The sequence below is a fragment of the Rhincodon typus genome, chromosome 28, assembly GCF_021869965.1.
Source record: "Rhincodon typus isolate 14 chromosome 28, sRhiTyp1.1, whole genome shotgun sequence".
Lineage (NCBI taxonomy): Eukaryota > Metazoa > Chordata > Chondrichthyes > Orectolobiformes > Rhincodontidae > Rhincodon > Rhincodon typus.
Window position 1 is genome coordinate 29,258,848 of NC_063359.1, and position 19,771 is coordinate 29,278,618.

The following is a 19,771-nucleotide window of genomic DNA, read 5'->3' on the forward strand; positions in this document are numbered from 1 at the left end:
GAAGGTAGTGAGCCTAAACTCAATAGGTATTTTGAATTGTACTCACCATGCTGTATATCTTTCCACAGAATCCAAAATTCAGAATTATCTTCAAACACTAAAAGGCAACTGTGTTTATGCTTGTTCACCTGAAAAGATTTTTAAAAAAACTCAACTCACTAATTCAATTCCAAATGTATGATTAATATTTCAATAATGATTAATAACAGAGATGATAATTATCTTATTTTAATCATCATAAACTTTTTTTTTCTTTTTCTTTATTTTATTTGTCCATTTTCTCTTTGATGCTCTGCTGTACCTCCAGTTCATCAGTGCAAAATACAATTAAAGCAGAGACCAGGAGAAACAATCTTTACTCAATGAACACTAAATGTTTAGAATTATCTCTCAAACAAAGTAATGGCTTTAAAGAAAGCACAAATCAAAATAAGATTAGAGACTGTGATGAGGGAGTGAATTTATTGCAAGAATGAACTCTGTAGAACTGAACTGTTTTTTTTTTCCCTCAACACTGGGTAGGGTAGGGGAGTCCAAAACTAGAGGATAAATATTTAAGGCGAGAGGGGAAAGATTTAAAAGGGACCCGAGGAGAATGTTTTCACATAGAGCGTGGTGCGAATGTGGAACAAGCTGCCAGAGGAAATAGTAGAGGCAGGTACTATTACAGCAGTTAAAAGACATTTAATATATGGATAGAAAAGAATTAGAAGGATATGGGCCAAACTTAGGCAAATGGGACTAGTTTAATTTAGGAAACCTGGTCAGCATAGAGGAGTTGGGCTGAAGGGCCTGTTTCTGTGCTATATGGCTTTCTGGTATTCATTTCTCATTATGTAACATGAATTATACAAATATAAAAATAGCCAATTAAGATCTTCAAAGTTAGTCTATCAATCTGAATCTCAAGTTCAGTTGAAATTCACGTATTTTCTGGGTGTGGGGTGTTGTTGTTGGGTTGGTGGGGGGCAGTGGGGAAGACAGTGAGAGAGAGAGAGAGCATCTGTTTGGTTGGGAATTGTGACATTCCTTCCTACATTGGCCAAATATAATCTATTGGAAACTTCATTAAGGAAAATAGAGATTCACACAATCTGGGATCTCAGATGCTCACAGCCTGAGGGAGCAGTGAATAGAAAAAGAGGAACACACTTATAAATAGAAATTTATATAGAGAGACATTTTCAAATTGAATTAGGAATTTCAGGAATGTTCATGCCTTCTTGATTTTTCCCAGGTAGACCAAACCATCTGTCCATCTGGACAAGACATACTGCCCTTCAGTAAATGCACAATTTTGTTCCATATGTATTGTTCCATTTTGCAGAGATTTGTTAGAAATCTTCGGGATGCATTTGGAGACGGCACCAACATCTCTCCGTTGTGGTTCCAATGTGCCTTTCTCCATCAGCTCCTCCTAATGCTGTAAATCAAAGTAAGAAAAATCACATCTTAGTAATATTAAAAGAATATCAGCCAATTAACAATTTCCACTGCACTCAAACAGAGTGATAATTTTGTTCCAGAAGATATGGTTGCTGCAGTATACGTCTACTAAGTTCTGAACCACTATCCACTATTTCTGAAGACCCTAAGCAACCTCCAGAAGTTTAGTTCGAAGTTACTACAAATGTAAATCACAGCAAAGTTTAGTAATATTCCAAAGAAACAACAGCACAGAAAATAGACCAGTCAGCCCAAACCTCAACTTTGTGCTGTTAAAATCCGGCCTCTTGAACATCTCTCACTCTAGTCCCCCCTAGCCCCCACCCCTCCAACCAGTGGCCATACCTTCAGTTACCAAGTTTTTAAGGTCTGCAATTTCTTCCCTTAACCTTAACCTCGACCTTTCAGACACTCCATCTAACTTATCACTGAACATGCATTTGGCCATCGGTCATAGCACCTGGCATGGCTTGGACAAATTTTATCTGATTACATTCCTTGTGAGAACTTCATTTAGGCACTTTATTAAAAGCAAGTTCTTGTTATACTTCTCTTTTTTTTCTAGCAACTGAGAATTTTATAGTCTGGTTGTCAATGCTTTGGCACTGCTGCTTTTACATCTAAATATTATGCCTCAGGTTTCTCCTCTCTACCGCCTTTCAGTATCTGTGATTGCAATACACCTGGATTTGGGGTCTAGATCTCCTCAAAATTGGATTGCTTGCTTTGCATGTCTTTCCTTCCTTTCTTGACTTTCTGTTCCACGTACGTTCTCAAGATTTCGACTGTTCTCAATTTTTCTTTGGTAGCCTCTTCAGAAAGTATCTATAACAATTTCAGTCTTGAGACTTGTCAGTTTAATACAGTGACAGTCAATTGATCCTTGTCTAAATTCTCCTTTTGTTACTAATATGCCTTTGCATGTGTATTGTACATGTTGTACGTTAACTGACAACGTTTTGACATTTCTCTGTAAAAAATTGCAAATTTGAAATGGCTTTTATGTATGTCATATTATATCAGTTGAAGTCAGCAGATAGCATCCATGTATTGGTGTCAAAATGTTGTTAGATAAAACTGCACAGCAAAACGTATGTGCCTAATTTAAGTTAGCACAACAATGCAACATCAGGGGATGTGATGTTGATAGATGTCCTTTAAAACAGATAACTAAAGTTCTAGCTCAGCACTTCCCAAATGTTTTCCCACTGTCACCATTTTGAAACTTGAATATTAACACACCTCCTGAGCGAGAACTGTGGAAGCAGGGGCCTGTTAGATTGGGAGCGTAGTTGTTGTAACTCGGACAGAGCTCCACTGTCACCTCAGAACTTGGGACCCCAAAATTTCAGTTTGCAATCCCTCTCAGAGTGCCAACCATCACCTCTGGGAATCCTGCTTGAGCTGTACTGCAGTATTGTTTGAAAACAAGAAGGAAGTTCCCCTAACATCCTGAGCAACATCCTTCCTTCAATTAAAGCCAGATTTACCTCCATAATAGTGGTCACCACTCCCTAAAACATGTTTTGAAACACTGCAATTATAAGATACTTTAGAAATCTTTGTTGTCTCTGTTACAGTTCCCTTCCTTTTAGCATTAAATATATCTATATGAGAGTTTGAATAAAACAATGTAACAAGTAAGATTAAAACAAGATAATGCAAAATCCGCCCACATGTATTTACATTTTGAAGAAAAATATTAAATGAATAACAATTATTTTCATATTGAAACACCCAAGATTTAAATCACATCCAAGTTGTGAATGAAACAACTTTAAATTGTTTTTAAAGTCAATTTGCTTGGTCAGTTAAATCCAAAAAATAAATTAGTTTATGCTGTTCATTGTCTCTGGGATATCAATCAATATACAGTGAATTCTGTAGCCTTAACTGAAATTCACAGAAATGGTGGATTGGTTTGCAATTTTAGTTCAACGTTATTCTTCTTTTAATATCCACTTCCTTGTTACTTGCTGAATGTTTATTTTTGTCATTATATGATTGTTATAATGTTACATATTTTCAAGCTGATTATTTAGAATCAATGGATTTTTTGTAAGTTGCTACAATTCAGCCTTTGGGGCTGCATATATGTTTCTCAAAACAAATGCCATTACAGATGTAACAGAGTTGCACATTTTCTTACTACATCCTCTGACATAGTAAGGAAATGCATGTTGAGGATTTCAGACTTAGATGCCAGAAATATGATTACCTTATTTTGCGATCTAGATAGATTGTCAGGGTAATATCAACGTGACCTGAATTTTAAAATATCCGAATTTCATAATAGTTTGGGAAATGAAATTGTTGCAGTGGAACCTGGCATTCCAGTACCTATTTATGCTGGACTTGTGATCTTCTGAACTCCCTTACATCAACAACGTTTGTTCATTAATTATTCAATTTTACTAAATAAATTTATTCTTGCAATGCACATCACAATGTGGACAATTTAGGGGTCATTCTAAACAAATGCATTTAATCCTCTTAATCCATTTTTTAAAAAAATATTGGTCACGATAGTCCAAGTTGAGAATCAAGACAGCACCATGAGTTCTTTAAGCACCAATTACATTGAAAGAACTCCCAGGCAATTCTTCAACTGAGTTACTGTGGATTCAAACAAGGATTTTGAAAACAGCATGATCTGGATATGAACACTGGCGGTATGGTTAGTAAGTTTGCAGATGACAGCAAAATTGGAGGTGTAGTAGACAGCATAGAAGGTCTCCTCAGAGCACAATGGGATCTTGATCAAACGGGCCTATGGGCTGACGAGTGCAGATGGAGTTTTATTTAGATAAATGTGAAGTGCTGCAGTTTGGAAAGGCAAATCAGGGCAGGACTTATACACTTAATGGTAAGGTCCTGGGGAGTGTTGCTGAACAAAGAGACCTTGGAGTGCAGGTTCATAGTTTCTTCAAAGTGCAGTTGCAAGTAGATAGAATGGTGAAGAAGGCATTTGGTATGCTTGCCTTTATTGGTCAGAGCATTGAGTACACGAATTGGGAGGTCATGTTTTGACTGTACAGGACATTGGTTAGCCCACTTTTGGAATACTGCATTCAATTCTCGTCTCCCTGCCATAGGAAGGAAACTTGAAAAGGTTCAGAAAAGATTTACAAGGATGTTGCCTAGATTGGAAGTTTGAATTACAGGGAGAGGCTGAGAAGACTACAGCTATTTTCCCTGGAGTGTTGAAGGCTGAGGGGTGACCTTATAGACATTTATAAAATCATGACAGGCATGGATAAGGTAAATAGACAAGTTCTTTTCCCTGGCATGGGTGAGTCCAGAGCTAGAGGGCATAGGTTTAAGTGAGAGGGGAAAGATTTAAAAGGGACCTAAGGGGCAGGTTTTTCCACACAGAACGCGGTGCATGTATAGAACGAGCTGCCAGAGGAAGTAGTGGAGGCTGGTACAATTACAACATTTAAAAGGATCTGGATGGGCACATGAATAGGAAGTGCTTGGAGGAATATGGGCCAAATGCTGGCAAATGGGACTAGATTTATTTAGAATATCTGGTTGGCATGGGTTTGGACTGAAGGGTCTGTTTCTATGCTGTATTCCTCTATGACCAACTCTTACTTAGCAACATAACTCTTTATCACGGTGCTGCTGGTATCAAGGTACTCCGCAGGAAGGATATAAATGTTTTAGAGAGGGTGCAGAAACTATTTAGAAGATTGGTTTTAGTTGAACAAATTCAGTTATGTAGAATGGAGAAGCTGGGGTCGGACTCCCTAAAAAGGCTTGACAGGAGATATAAAGAGATATTTAAAATCATGAGCGGTCTGAGCAGAGTAGCTCAAGAAAAACTGTTCCCATTGTCAGAAACATTGAAAGCCAGAGAACACAGATTTAAGATGATTGTTAAAAGGACCAAAGGCAAAATTAGTTTTTTTTTTAAACGTAGCAAGTGTTCAGAATATGAAATGCACTGTCTAAAAATGTCAATTCAATTGTGGCTTTCAAAAGGGAATCAGATAAGTTCCTGAAGAGGAAAGAAATAACAAGACCACAGGGAAAGAATGGGGGCACTGGAACTAACTAAATTGTTCTTGCAGAGACCCAGCACTATTTTGACAGGCTGAATGGTCTCCTTCCGTACTAAAGTCATTCTAGGATTCTATAAACTCCTTAGATATTTTCAAGAAAGAGTTGGATGTAGTTCTTAGTGTGAAAGAGATCAAAGGATTTGGGAAAAAATGAGTACTGATTTGGACGATCAGTTACGATCATGCTGAACGCAGGCTCAGAGGGCTGAATGGCCTACTCCTGCTCCTATTTTCTATAGAATCATGGAATCCCTACAGTGCAGATGGAGACCTTTTGATCCATGAAGTCTGCGCCAACTCTCCAAAATGCATCCCGTCCAGACCCACACCCCCACCCTAACCATGGTTAATCCACCTTGCCTGGATATGCTAACCTGCATATCTTTGGACTGTGGAGGAAACCGGAGCACCCAGCAGAAACTCATACAGATATGGGAAGAAGGCTGAAACTCGGTATAGCCAGTCACCCAAGGCTGGCATCAAACCTGGGTCCCGGGCACCGTGAGGCTGCAGTGCTAGCCACTGTGCCACCATGCTGCCCCATGGTTACGTTTTAAACATATTAGAATTCAGTTATTCTTGAAAATAATGACTCTTAATTTTACCAAAAGATGTAAATTTCAAGTAACAATTTCATACTAAGACAGAATGATGTTGATTCGTCACATTCATTCATGCCAATGTTTCAAATACAGCACTTATGCACTAAAATAAAACCAAGAACTGCAGATGCTGAAGATCTCAAACAAAAACAGAAATTGCTGGAGAAAAACAGCAGCTCTGGCAGCATATATGGAGCGAAAGCAGAATTAATGTTTCGAATCCAGTGACCCTTCAGAACTTCAGTTGAATTTTTCCAGCAATTTCTGTTTTTGTTACAGCAATTGTCCAGTTGGGTTACTTCAAAGTGGTTATCTGTTAACTTATCTGTTGACTATTTCACTTGCTGAAAGTTTGATTTCACCTGTTGGGGGCAGATCAGACAGTAATGAAGCTAATGTCAACCGAGGTGAGAGAGCCTGTCATCTGCTGCGATATAAATGATTGTCTCGACAGCAAGCACTTCCTGAGAATGTCAAAGCGCGCCAATAAAGACCCGCCCCCTTGAATCGCAACAGCCAATGAAGTTCCGCAAACACAAACTCCAGCCACGCCCCTGAAGGTTCCGATTGGCCCAAAGTTTACAGTGGCCGTTCTAGAGATTGTGAGTGGTTCAACTCGATGTCAATCAGAGCCGGGGCAGTCACTGGCGGCCTCTCTGCGTCCCTGACATTGACAGAAGCGCCGTTACTTTCTTTTCGCAAATTTTACCTCACTCACAGCTAAGAAAGGACCGAGCTCATACATAAAAAAATGTACCTTCCACCCAAAACCAACCTTGACACTGTCTGAGAACACTGACTCAGATCCTGCTCTAATTCAGTCCGAATTGGTCGGACACGTTAAGCCAAAAAAAATTCAAAAGATAAAATCGCAAATAAAATGCAACTTGAGCAGAGCTAATTCCAGAGCTAGAAGAGTTACATGTCAAACATGGCCGCTTGTCAGGCAATAGTTTTGTGCAAATTTGAAAAATATACAAAAGTGCGTTCATCAATATACATTTAGTAATAACATTTTTTTTATTGAATCAAAAAATAAATAAAATCCAGATGCCGGCAACGGAAGGCTTCTGAACCGATAAATACTTCGGTAGATTTCTAAATGATCAATTTTAATTCGCATGCTGACACTGTTTGCGTCATCGAGCAAAATTATGTTTTACATTTTTTGCATGGAATTTCAAATGCATCTCTTAAATCATCATCGAGCGATAGTTTACATTTAGGGGAAAAAAAATCAGCTGGAATTTTCAGAGTTTCAGCAAGTCAGTTAATTGCTAAAAAGAATACTTCAGACTGCATTCCAAATCTCCGAACACTTTGATCCGAATCACAGTTAACTTCACATCAAACAGCAAAACACATTTCTGCATTTTTCAAACTCCTTCCCCGCCTTCTCTCTCTCTCCTGTTTTAGGACAAACCTGCTCCAGCTCCAACCTTACCCTTTCTGTCTCTCTCACACACACGTTTCCACTTCACTGCAGTCTTTCTGATGAAAGTGACGCTTCCTCTTGGATCGACAAAAGTCCTTTCTCAGAGCAATCAGTCAAGCGGGGTCGCCGCTGCTGCTGGGGGGCACAGACACGATGTGCAATCACACTCACAGCTCCCTGCCTCATCAGCCGCCATTTTTTTTTCTCTTTCCCGCGATTTATTTTCGTGTGCTTATGTGATTAACACATCATCATCATAAGGAAGTTGAAGCGATGAGTGTGTGCGGGCTCCGGGCAACACGCATCCTCAGCACCGCCCAGTGCAAATCTAAACCCACAAGAAGCAAGTTCACCGACCCGCAACCTCACCCACAAATCCCAACTGTGTGGAGATGACATTCCACATGAACTTGCTGTCGGACAGAAGGAACCAACTTCTAGATTATAAATATGCAGTTATAAATCAATAGCAATTCATGAGGCTCGTATGTAAGCGTTGGGGAGAGGGGTCTTCATCTTTGTTCTTTTTGATGTATTTGCATTCTGAGCGATATCTGAAAAACGGCTGGAATGTGGCATCATCTCTAACACCTTCATAATCGACGCGATGCTTCACGTGGTGTTCGTGTGACAACGGGTCCCAGCCCAAACACTGGGTGCATTATGTATTCCACGAGGAAGAAAAAAAATCAGGGTTTATTTTACATAAATGCCCCGATAAATGCGACTTCATGATTCAACATACACGTGCACTTCATGATGCACTTTGGAATGAACTTTGTACGGTCTGATTGGTATTACTTTGAGGTATTACTCAGTTCGGTAGGACATCAACATACATTTTCACAAATCTTTGACCATATTTGATAAGATGGTTAAGAAAGCATACAGGAAATTTACTTTATATATAGTGGCATTGTGTACACAATGAGAAAATCAAATCAAAATTCAAGGATGTATATGGTTATCCTTTGTAATTTCCGACGGAAACTGAGTCTTTCTCCATTTCACGAAGTATGTTCCAAATTATAACACCCAATGTGAAATTTCCACTCTGTTTCTTTAGCTGATTCTTTTAAATCTACCATATGTGGCTACTGATCCACTTACCAATGGACCCTTTCAAATCACCGGTTTGATTTGATTTGTTCTTGTCACTTACTAGATACAGTGAAAAGTATTGTTTTGCATGCTAACCAGACAAATCATACCTTACAAAAGTACTTCAGGGTAATAGAACAGAATACAGAATGATTAGGCCTAAGCTGGAGATTTATATGCAATTTTACACGCCATAACTTGGTTTGGATGTTAAATCTGAAAGAGGGTACGGAGAAAATGTACTAGGCATAGAGTTTTTCAGTTCAATAGAGAGATTGCAAAAGCTGTGACTATTCTCTTTAGACAACAGAAGGTTAAGGGAAGACCTAGGAGAGAAAATCCATATGATAGGTTTAAGGTGAAATGGGAAAAAGGGACCTGAGGGGCAACTTTCGCATGCAGAGGGTGGTGCATGTAAAGAAGGAGCTTCCAGAAGAAGTGGTGGAGGTGGGTACAATTACAACATTTGAAAGGCATCTAGATGAGTACATGAATAGGAAGGATTTAGAGAGATGAGGGCCAAATGCTGGCAAATGGGACTAGTTTAGTTTGGGATGTCTGAGCAGCACGTATGAGTTGGACCAAAGTGTCTGTTTCTGTGCTTTACAACTCTATGACTCTATGAGATTGGAGCCAGCAGGAAAAACCTGTTTCTGTTGGTAAGTGGATCAGTAACCACAGATCATAGATTTAAAAGATTTGGCAAAAGAAGTAGAGTGGAAATGGGAGTGATTTTCAGATTGGGTTTTATAATTTGGAAATTACCTCAAAAAGTGGAGAAAGACTCAGTTTCTGTAGGAAATTACTAAGGATAACTGAACACATTGTTGAATTTTCAAGATTTTGCAGGTAAAGTCTTGATTTGATTTGATTTTCTTATTGTCACATACTGAGACACAGTGAAAGGTATTGTTTTGCATGCCATCCAGGCAAATCAGATCATGCATAAGTACAGCAGAGTAATAGAACAGAATGCAGAATATATTGTTACAACTAGAGAGAAGGTGCAGGGAAAGATCAACTCAATATATGAGAGACCCATTCAAAAATCTGATAACAGTGGGGAAGAAGCTATTCTTGTCTGGAGTGTTTGTTCTTGTCTGTCTGGACAATTCTTCGAAAGAGCCATCAAAAACTAAACAGGCTGAACAGCTTAATCAATGCAGTATGTCTGTTATTCTGATAAATATGTACTATTTTGTATTTTCTACATTTAAGTATTCTTTTGAAAAGACTATCATCCTGTGGAATTGTGTTTTTGAATTTCACGTAAAATGAAAATTACATTTTATTTTTTGATTTTATTCAAAGCTAACTGGAAAGCAGGAAATATTGAAGGTGGGGCTCACTTTTATACCCAGGCTTACAAAATGTAAGTAAATGCATTAAAATGATGTTTGAGATATTAATGATTTTCACAATAATATGGGCCAAACACAGGTTTGATTTGGGAAAGCTGGTCAGCATGGATGAGTTGGACTGAAGGGTCTGTTTCTGTGCTGAATGACTCTATGACTCTAATAAAGGTCTACATTTCACTAATTACTGGTTTAACAGTTACTTAGTCCAGGCCCCTGTAGTACAAATATTATAGTAAAACTAGACTTTCTATTTAGCAACCTTTGAATCAGTAAAATAGTGCAGCTACATGATGATGGAATGAACTTTGATGTTACAATGCAAGGTTTTGTGAAGATTACACAGAAAGACACACTATTTTCTGAACTGACACTATTTTGAAATATGAAGAAGCATTTCTTGTTCAGAAATGACAACATCAATTTAAGACTTCCTTTTAATATCCCCATAAACATAAATAAATATTTCTTGAAATTTCATTCTAAGCATGATGCAGTCACTCATCAAGATGTTGTTACTGATAATTTAAAAATGGAGCTTAAAACAAACCATTTGCAAATTGATTTTTAAAAACTGCTAAGTTCCTTCACTGTATGATATTAAATGAAGACACAAAAGTTATTGAATTTTTGATTACAATATGTTTAAGCTGGTTTACCCACCCATGATGTTCAGTAATTTCTCTATGTTAGTGTATTCAGCACTATGCATGAACCTGAAATAACTTCATGAAGGCCAGTATCCTGTCACCAAGTCACCCTTTATTTACATGTGCATAGTACATGACGCTGACCCAGCTAACTCAGAGCAGGCTCCTGAAGTGAACAGAACCCCTGACACTCTTGTTTATGTCTGTCAGCCAGGATTCCCTGATTGGACCAGGTTAACAACCCCAATTAACCATCTAAGTACATCTTCTCACACATAGTATGCTGACATATAGTAGTATATTTTTAACTTTACCCTGTACTCATTGCAGTTGTGTTTTGTTTCACAGTCAGAATGTCAGCATACCTTTAACGGACACAATATGTTAATATATCTTCAAAAGACATCTTCATGGTATCATCACTGTATCATGACATATGACATAAGGGCATAAAGTCCACATACTCCATCTTAACCTAGATCACTTGAAGCATGATAAACTAATGGAAGCATGCTGTGTAACTTCATAGCTTCATGTTATGGTGATTAGAGACCGATGTGTCTGTAAATGTAAAAAAAAATCAGTGTCAAAATTAAAAAAACTCAGTGATGTCTTCATTCCCAATTGGTGTAAATACAACCCAGAGGCAGAAATCTGCAATTTGAAGTCTTTTTAATCAATCTGTTCAAGGATGTTATGACATAACCTCTGGAGCAGGTGAGTCCCAGAAGAAATGACACTACCATTGCACCACAAGCACTCTCAAGCCTGTGACTTCAAACTTACAAACTTGTACTTTTCAAGTTAACATGCATAAGGGACCAGCAACAAGAAAAATAAAGGAAAGCAGTGACACAAAAGGGAGAAAAGAAGAGAGAAACAAGATCAGTAAATGAAACAAGCAAACATTGCATTGCACTCTACTTCTAAATAAAATACAAAGACCCTCCAAAGAGAAATGAAATGCAAACAATTATGGAATGGATGTCCAATTATACCTTTACTGAAATACAATGATGCAAACAATGTATACAGTTCTATTTTGAAGATTGAACAACAGATGATTCCAAGAAGAGCTCTGCAAATCATGCTTGCCATTAGCAAGGAGGAGCTTTGCAGAATTAACACGTGCTGTTTCCATCAATGATCAGAAGGATCAAGGAAAGACATGGAAAGGTGTCCAAGATGAAGGTATGAATTAAGTGAAGGAAGAACAGACTCCAACTCGTCACACAGACAGCAACCCCAAGAATCTGTTGACCAGTTTGTCAGAAGATGCCATAGCAAAACAACTTTTCTGGAGAGAGGCTTGTGGAATTAGTGACTGCTTCCACACCAGTTATTGTCTTGAGGAAGGATATTTTGGGTAAGAAAAGGGGCATTCATTTGATACATTGCTTGAGGATGGAATTAAGTATGAAGACATAGTGCAGCCAACATTATTATTACAATCTGCAAAATGCAACAAAACAACAAAATCTGTAATTGATGCACTTTTTTCTCATCTACTTAAAAGCTGTCCAAGCTTTTGTGATACTTGGGACAGTGGACATGCACATGCAAAAATTATAATTTCTGTATTATTGCTTAAACTGCATGCACATTGACATAGGGTATATAAAATTAGAGAGATGAATAAGTGGCTTAAAGACTGGTTGGGAGAAATGAGATCCAGTTAATGGACCACTGACAACAGTACTGGGGAAAGTGGTGGCTTTACTATTGGTCAAAACCTGAGCTGTGCTGGGGCTAGTGTTCTTGTGAACCACATAACTAGGGAAAGAGAGAGGGTTTTAACCTAAATAGTGGGGCAAAGGATCAAATGTCAAATTATATGGTATATCAAGAGTAAGAACAAGGTAAGAGAAGAAAACATTAATATGGGAAATTAAGGTCAGAGAATATTTGCCAGGAAGAGGCAGTGGAAAAACAACCTACAGATACACAAAATACACCAACAATCAAAACTAGACTTTGCACAGATAACAAAATAAATGAAATAATGCTGCACATTGACGTAAATAAATGTGATCTGGTAGTCATTATGGAAACATGGCTTCAGGACAACAAGGATTGGGTCCTGCATATTGAGGACATTTGAGGAAAATAGGAAGCCTGGTAAAAGTAGAAGGATGGTACTGTTAATCACAGATGATGCTTGTGCAATAGTTAGACATGACCTTGGTTCAGAAGATCAGGATATAGATTTATTTAGGGGAAGAGGATAAATAGTATGGAAAAGAGGTTACTAGTGACAATGGTCTCCAGGTCTCTTTAAAGTAACTACAATGCAGGACAAAGAATCCAAGAATCCATGTTTACAATGTATATTTATGACTTGGAGGAAGGATGCAGTTAAATTTGCAGATGACACAAAAATAGGTGGAAGGGCAGGTGAGAGAGGGATACACACAGTTTACGAAGAGATATTGTTAATTAAATAAGTGGGCAAAAAGCTAGAAATTGGAGTATAATATGGGAAAATGTGAAATTGTTCTTTTTGGAAGGGAGAACAAAAGAACAATGTATTATTTAAATAGAGAAGACTGTAGAAATCTGCAACACAAAGGGACTTGGGGGTACTTGTGCATGAAACACAGAAAGCTCGCACTCAGGTGCAGCAGGTAATCAGGAAGGTTAATGGAATATTGGCCCTTATTTCAAGGGCATTGGAGTACAACAGTAGGGAAGTCTTACTGCAACAGTACAAGGTGCTGGTGAGACCACATCTAGAGTACTGTGAACAGTTTGTTCCCTTATTTAAGAAAATATATTATTTCATTGGTGGTAGTTCAGAGAAGTTCACTAGGATGATCACATGTATGGAGGGATTGCCTTATGAGCAAAGGTTGAACAGGTTGGGATCCACTCATTGGAATTTAGCAGAGTGAGAGGTGATCTCATTGAAACATACAGGATTCTAAAGGGGCTTGACAGGATAAATGCTGAGAGCATGTTTCCTCTTGTGGGAGAATCTAGGATCAAGAATATATTCTGAGAATAAAAGGACATGATCCTACTGAATAGTGGATCAAGCTTGACAAACTGACAAACTGGTCAACAGATTCTTGGGGTTGCTGTCTGTGTGACGAGTTGGAGTCTGTTCTTCCTTCACTTAATTCATACCTTCATCTTGGACACCTTTCCATGTCTTTCCTTGATCCTTCTGATCATTGATGGAAACAGCACGTGTTAATTCTGCAAAGTTGATTGGCCTACTCTTGTTCCTATGTTTATGGTCTTATTGAATGACCTGTATCATATTGTCACGTCACTGTCCACACACCCCAAAGAGTCTAAAAGACCATTTGGTGCATGCTATCAAATCAATGATCATTAAGCGTTGAGTGTAAAAACAAGATTTTTGTATTGCATTACTGCATTTTCATACAACAGCAATGAAGAAGAGAATATCATCCCCAGCACATGTGTTCAGTGGAAATGACCTTGCCCAGTAACCAATTTCTAACTATTCAGACGTAGGACACCTGGTGGATAGCCACCCAGGTGGATAGAGTTGTTAAGAAGGCGTATGGTGTGTTAGCTTTCATTAATAGAGGGATCGAATTCAAGAGCCGTGAAGTTATGCTCCAGCTATACAAAAGCCACATCTGGAGTATTGTGTCCAGTTCTGGTCGCCTCATTACAGGAAAGATGTGGAGGTGTTGGAAAAGGTGCAGAGGAGATTTCCAGGATGTTGCCTGGAATGGAAGGAAAGTCTTACGAGGAAAGGTTGAGAGAGCTGGGGCTTTTCTCTTTAGAACGACGAAGGATGAGAGGTGACTTGATAGAGGTGTACAAAATGATCAGAGGTATAGATAGAGTAGACAGCCAGAGACTTTTTCCCAGGGTGGAGATAGCTATTACGAGGGGGTATAGTTTTAAAGTGAGTGTAGGTAGATATAGGGGAGACGTCAGAGGTAGGTTCTTTACTCAGAGAGTGGTAGGGGCGTGAAATGCATTGCCGGAGAGGGTAGTGGAGTCGGCCTCATTAGTGGCATTTAAGCAGCTATTAGATAGGCGTATGGATGATAGTATAAGGTAGGGGTGGATGTTAGATAGACCTTAGAATTAGGGTAAAAGTTCAGTACAACATCGTGGGCTGAAGGGCCTGCACTGTTCTATGTTCTAAGACATTCTTCTTCAAAGACAGAGAGATACATGATGATTAAGCAGGTTGATAACCACCAAAACTAGGCAGTGAGTGCAAATAAGAAGCCCAGATATAAATACCTAGATACCAGAAAAGGTTTCTAAAATGTGCAACAAGCTCAGATCATGTGAAGTCATCACTGATCATGGTGCTACATTGCAAAAGAATGAAAGTCAGTTTGGGCCAATGTACGACATACCAATCATCCATGAAGAAAGGGAGGACAAACACTCTGATGTTGACTGACAGCAACTAGCAGCCAGATAATTAAGTCGAACAATCATGAGAGAGAACAATTTGTACTCCTGCAGGTGGCAGTACAATCACCAAATCACCAAAGCAGGACAAATTGTCAAACCTCCAAAGAGGTTCATGTACTCCATCTTAACTTTGTTCACTTAAAGACTGACACACTCATAGAAGCCTGCACTCTTTATAACTTCATAGCTTAACTTTAGCCTGGACACCAATGTCCCTGTGAATATTATAACTGTAAATAAAGCAGCAATAATAAACATCTGTTGGATCATTCAATGCCCATTATCCACATTCAATTTCTTATGTTATGAAGGGTAACATAAGCATTGCCACATCAGGTAATATCCTTTGCAGGGGGAAAGCCCACATGAGCGGGGATGGAATGCAGAACAGGAATGCTGGCAAAGGATTATATATTTCTTACAGAACCAATTGAACTTTCCTTCTATTAAAATTAATGGAAAGTAAGTCCAATGGGTTCTGCCAGCAATATACAATCCTCCCTATTGTAATTTGTTTGCTGCCTTCTACGCAGGTGATATTTGACATTCAGATAGTGAAGAGGAAACTCTACCCTATTGTCTCTAACCTATCTATATAAATAGAATTTAAATGCATAGTTACCTAACAGTTTTTATGTTGTAAATATATTTGTTCCTGATAGACGTAAACTACAATTCACTATCTTATCAATCACATTAAAAAGGAGCGATTAAGGAATTTGTCCTGAGGTGAACCCTTTTGGTCTAAATCTGCTTGATATGCATGGTATGCTGTCTAGTTTAGGACAAACAAATTCCTAACTTTGGATGTATTATGTTATGGCTTAGCCACTGTTCTTAAATTGTAGTCAAATACAATTTTTTTCTGTTTACAGAATAATTGGTTTATCTATAAGTGAATAAGAAATTTGGTTCTATTGCTGCTAGATACTGCCAGAGTTTCTGAAAGCTTTACACCAAGTTTATTTTTGCTTTCACTTATTGTAAATAGGAACTAGTACTAAACGTAATTTGTATTTTCAAAAGAAATTATGTCAAGCAATATTGTCAAAAAGAACTGGTCAGTTGTGCTGTATCTTTGTACAAATAACTATTTGCATTTTAGTTACACTTGAGATACATCAAAATGTATCACATGGAGTAAAAGACAAAAACTGAGTGAACTCATGGTTAACTTTCTGAAGGACAACCATTGCCAGATTGGGAATGAAGAAAGGAGTGCTCCAGGAGAAAGAGTCAATGGGAAAGACCACAAGCTTTGATTGTGTTTATAGTATCTCTATTGCAGCTTAGTATCTGCCCTTTCTACCTCAATGCTGAAATGAATATTCAACTTCAGCAAAAATATCTTGTCCTTAGTTTGTTTTTATGCAATTAAAGAGAAAAATATGCTGATTACAATGAAATTTGCTCACTGTGTCTGCTGTACAAGGGTAGATGAAATATAAAAAAAAATCCAAATTAGGCCATTCAACTATGATTCCATATCTATTATTATACCTTGTACACGTTCCCTTCATAAGGACCATTTGTGTTCATTACTTTGCCCCCTCTTCTGCACGTCAGATGGGGCTCCTGAATGAGAGAAGCAGAAGACTGAATTTAGTATTACAATTTGGAGAACACTGTGATTGTTATCAGCTAGGAAGGTTATCCTAGAATGGTTATTCCAGAATGGTCCTGTACTTTGCAAGTGGTAATGACTCCAAATTGTCAATGTGCTCCATCATTGCTCCACTGAAACTGACAACAACTTTGGGAGTCCATACATGTGCAGGACAATGTCGAAATTCAGAAGTTGCTGGCATTACATCAACATTGTTGGAGACAGTAAGGTCCATCCCAGAGCAGAAATTCTTAAGCAGTCAGAAAATTGAGGAAAATTTACACTTTCATGTTTCAAATTATTGCTATGCATCCTGACTGTCCCAGAAAAGCCAATTTTATACGAAAGAATGTTTTACCATTATATTAGAAAACTCCACATTTAAAAAAACTATTTTAGACTTTCTTTTAATCCATGATAATCATCTATTTGTTATCTGCAAATATAAAGCAAATATTATTAGTTCTTCTAACTTCTTCTGTTTTACAGTGAAAATGTTTCAAAGTGATTGGCTGTTTACCCTTCCTGCTGATGTCACTGTCTTTGGATGCAAATTGTGACGTAAATGTCTGAGAACAAATCAAATATAAATAATTTCAGTGTGTCATCTCTTTGGATCATTCAAAAATATTAAGTTTTGGCTTATTTATTGTGGTGAAAATGTTATATTCCTTCATTGACTTGAATTGTTCTTAATTGCCTTCTGACTGGTGTTAGCCACTGCAAAGCCCTATTGCAAAATTAAGGTACAGTCAAACAAAATCTATCAATTCTGACCTCTGAGAGGTAACCCAATGAAACATCTTGTAGGATGCCTTCTGCTACCAAAGTCAAGCAGTCCTGAAAACATAAAGGTCTTCAACTCGAGTCAGATTTCCACAGAACATTTATAGCAGTGAATGTACTTGAAAATAAACTACCAGAAAATTCAGGGTTGATGTGCTAAGTACCATGTACTTTGTTTGCATTTTCATCCATATGCATCTAGGTAGAGCCCTAGCCACAAGAGAAAAACTGCTTTGGATTGATGATTTGGATTGTTTGACAGAATCCTACTAAATACAAGAGACCAGAACGTTATTTTAACATTTCATTAAATCACTGCTTGAAATCATTGCTGAGTTTCAATTCATGTTACTCCCTGTTTTCAGAGGTGCAGGTGGGAGGACATGTTTGATAATCCTGCAATTTGAAGCAGAGCTGATGTTCTCTTTATGACCTCCATAGGCTATGTCTACGTGCCCTGAGCAATTTCACTTAAATCATCAAATTTATTATTTTTCCTGGTGTGTCAAGTCGAAAAGTGTTGGATGGTTGGACCAAAGCAAACCATGGAAGTACAAATGACAGAAAGCTCTTTCAGTGTAGGTTCATTCTCTCTAATTTTTATTTCCCCTCTGTGAAGTATCTGGTCTCTGTTTAGTTGCACTTTTGCTAATAAACACTTGCAGAATAACACGCTTAAACTCATTTATATCACCTTGTAACCCAGTTTACTAATCAATGTGGCAAGTACAAACAAAGTATGCTATTTAGCAATAGGATGGAGAGAGAATATAAACAAAAATGAAGCAAAAGTTCATGATTTAATGTAAACTTTATTTATATTGGAAATTATTTAAATCAGTCAAATTTTATTCACAGAACTGTAAATTGTTACAACCAAATGAGAAGTGGTGAGCTGAATCTTCACTTTTTAACCTTCTCAGTTGGCCACAAAGTTCTTTGTAGAACTAGGCCACAGGTCTCTCCAATTAAAAATGTGGTTAACTGTTCCAAGCAACAAGGAACCAATCACAAGGTTTTCCTGAGTTAAAGAACCAAATTTGTTGCCTGCTAACCCCGAGGAAAATATTAAAGATATGACATCAAACATACAGGCAGTCATTTGGACCCTCACATATACAGATACAAAGTCAAAAGGGGATAGTACAAAGGAAAATAAAGTAATCTACAGTTTAGAATCCTGTATGTGTCCTTGATGGATTGGGGTAATATATTAAATTGGATTCAGGATTGGCTAACCAACAGAAAGCAGAGTCAGGATAGATGGGTCTTATTGTGATTGGCAAAATATAACTAGTTGGGTGCCACAAGGTTCAGTCTTTGAACCCCAATTACGTACAGTCTAGATTAATGATTTGGATGCAGGAATAGGAAGTACTATAGTCAGATTGCAAATGACATTAAAATAGGTGGGAAAGTAAGTTACAATGAAAAAATAAGAAATTCACATTTGGATATTGAACATAAGAACGAGACTAGGCCATTCAGCTCCTTGAGTCTGTTTCACCGTTCAATAAGATCATCGCTGATCTGTGGCCTAACAACATGTAATGCCTTTGGCCCATATCCTTTGATACATGCAGATATGGATAGGTTAGGTGAATGGGCCAAAATTTGACCGATGAAGCTTAGCATGGATAGTGTGAGGTTATTAATTTTGGTCAGAAGAATAGAAAGTCAACTTATTCACTAAATGGAGACAAAAATCAGAGTTTTTCATTGCAGAGGGATCTGGGTGTCCTTGTGCATGCATCATAGAAAACTAATATGTAGCTACAGTATGTAATAAGGAAGGCAAATGGAGTGTTGGCATTTATTGCTTAAGGAAAAGAGTATAAAAGCAGGGATAAGTTGCTGCAGCTGTACAAGGTATGTGTGAGAAAGTACCTGGAGTATTGCATGCAATTTAGTCCCCTTACTTGAGGAGGATGTAGTTTTCTTAGAAGCAGCTCGGAGGAGATTCACTAGATTTATTCAAGAGATGAGAGGTTTGTTTTATGAAGAGAGATTAAGCCTATACTGTCTCCAGTTTAGAAGGATGAGAGGAGAACAAATTGAGGTACATAAAATGCAAAAAGGGCACTGACAAAGTAGATGTAGAGAGGATGTTTCCTCATCTGGGGCAATCTAGACTGACAGGTTTTTTTTAGGATAAGGGCTAGCAGATTTAAAACAAAGATAACGAGAAATTACTGCTCTCAAAGGGTTGTGAATCTGTGCAATTCACTACCCCAGGATGTGGTGGATGCTGGGACATTGAGTAAATTTAAGGAGGAGATAGACAGATATCAAAATAGTAATGGCTTG

At 38.0% G+C, this 19,771-nt stretch overlaps 1 protein-coding gene across 1 annotated transcript in view; it reads right to left on the reverse strand.

The window, feature by feature from the left end:
• The window catches only part of phf19 (PHD finger protein 19), a 45,267-nt gene extending 37,531 nt beyond the window's left edge, over positions 1–7,736 (reverse strand). Inside the window, exons 1-3 of the mRNA XM_048613732.1 lie at positions 7,560–7,736; positions 1,220–1,423; positions 47–128 (exon numbers count right to left, since the gene is read on the reverse strand). Of these exons, the coding sequence (XP_048469689.1) occupies positions 47–128; positions 1,220–1,408 (271 nt within the window). The 5' untranslated portion in view covers positions 1,409–1,423; positions 7,560–7,736. The remainder of the gene's footprint in view (positions 1–46; positions 129–1,219; positions 1,424–7,559) is intronic.
• Positions 7,737–19,771: the final 12,035 nt, after the last annotated feature.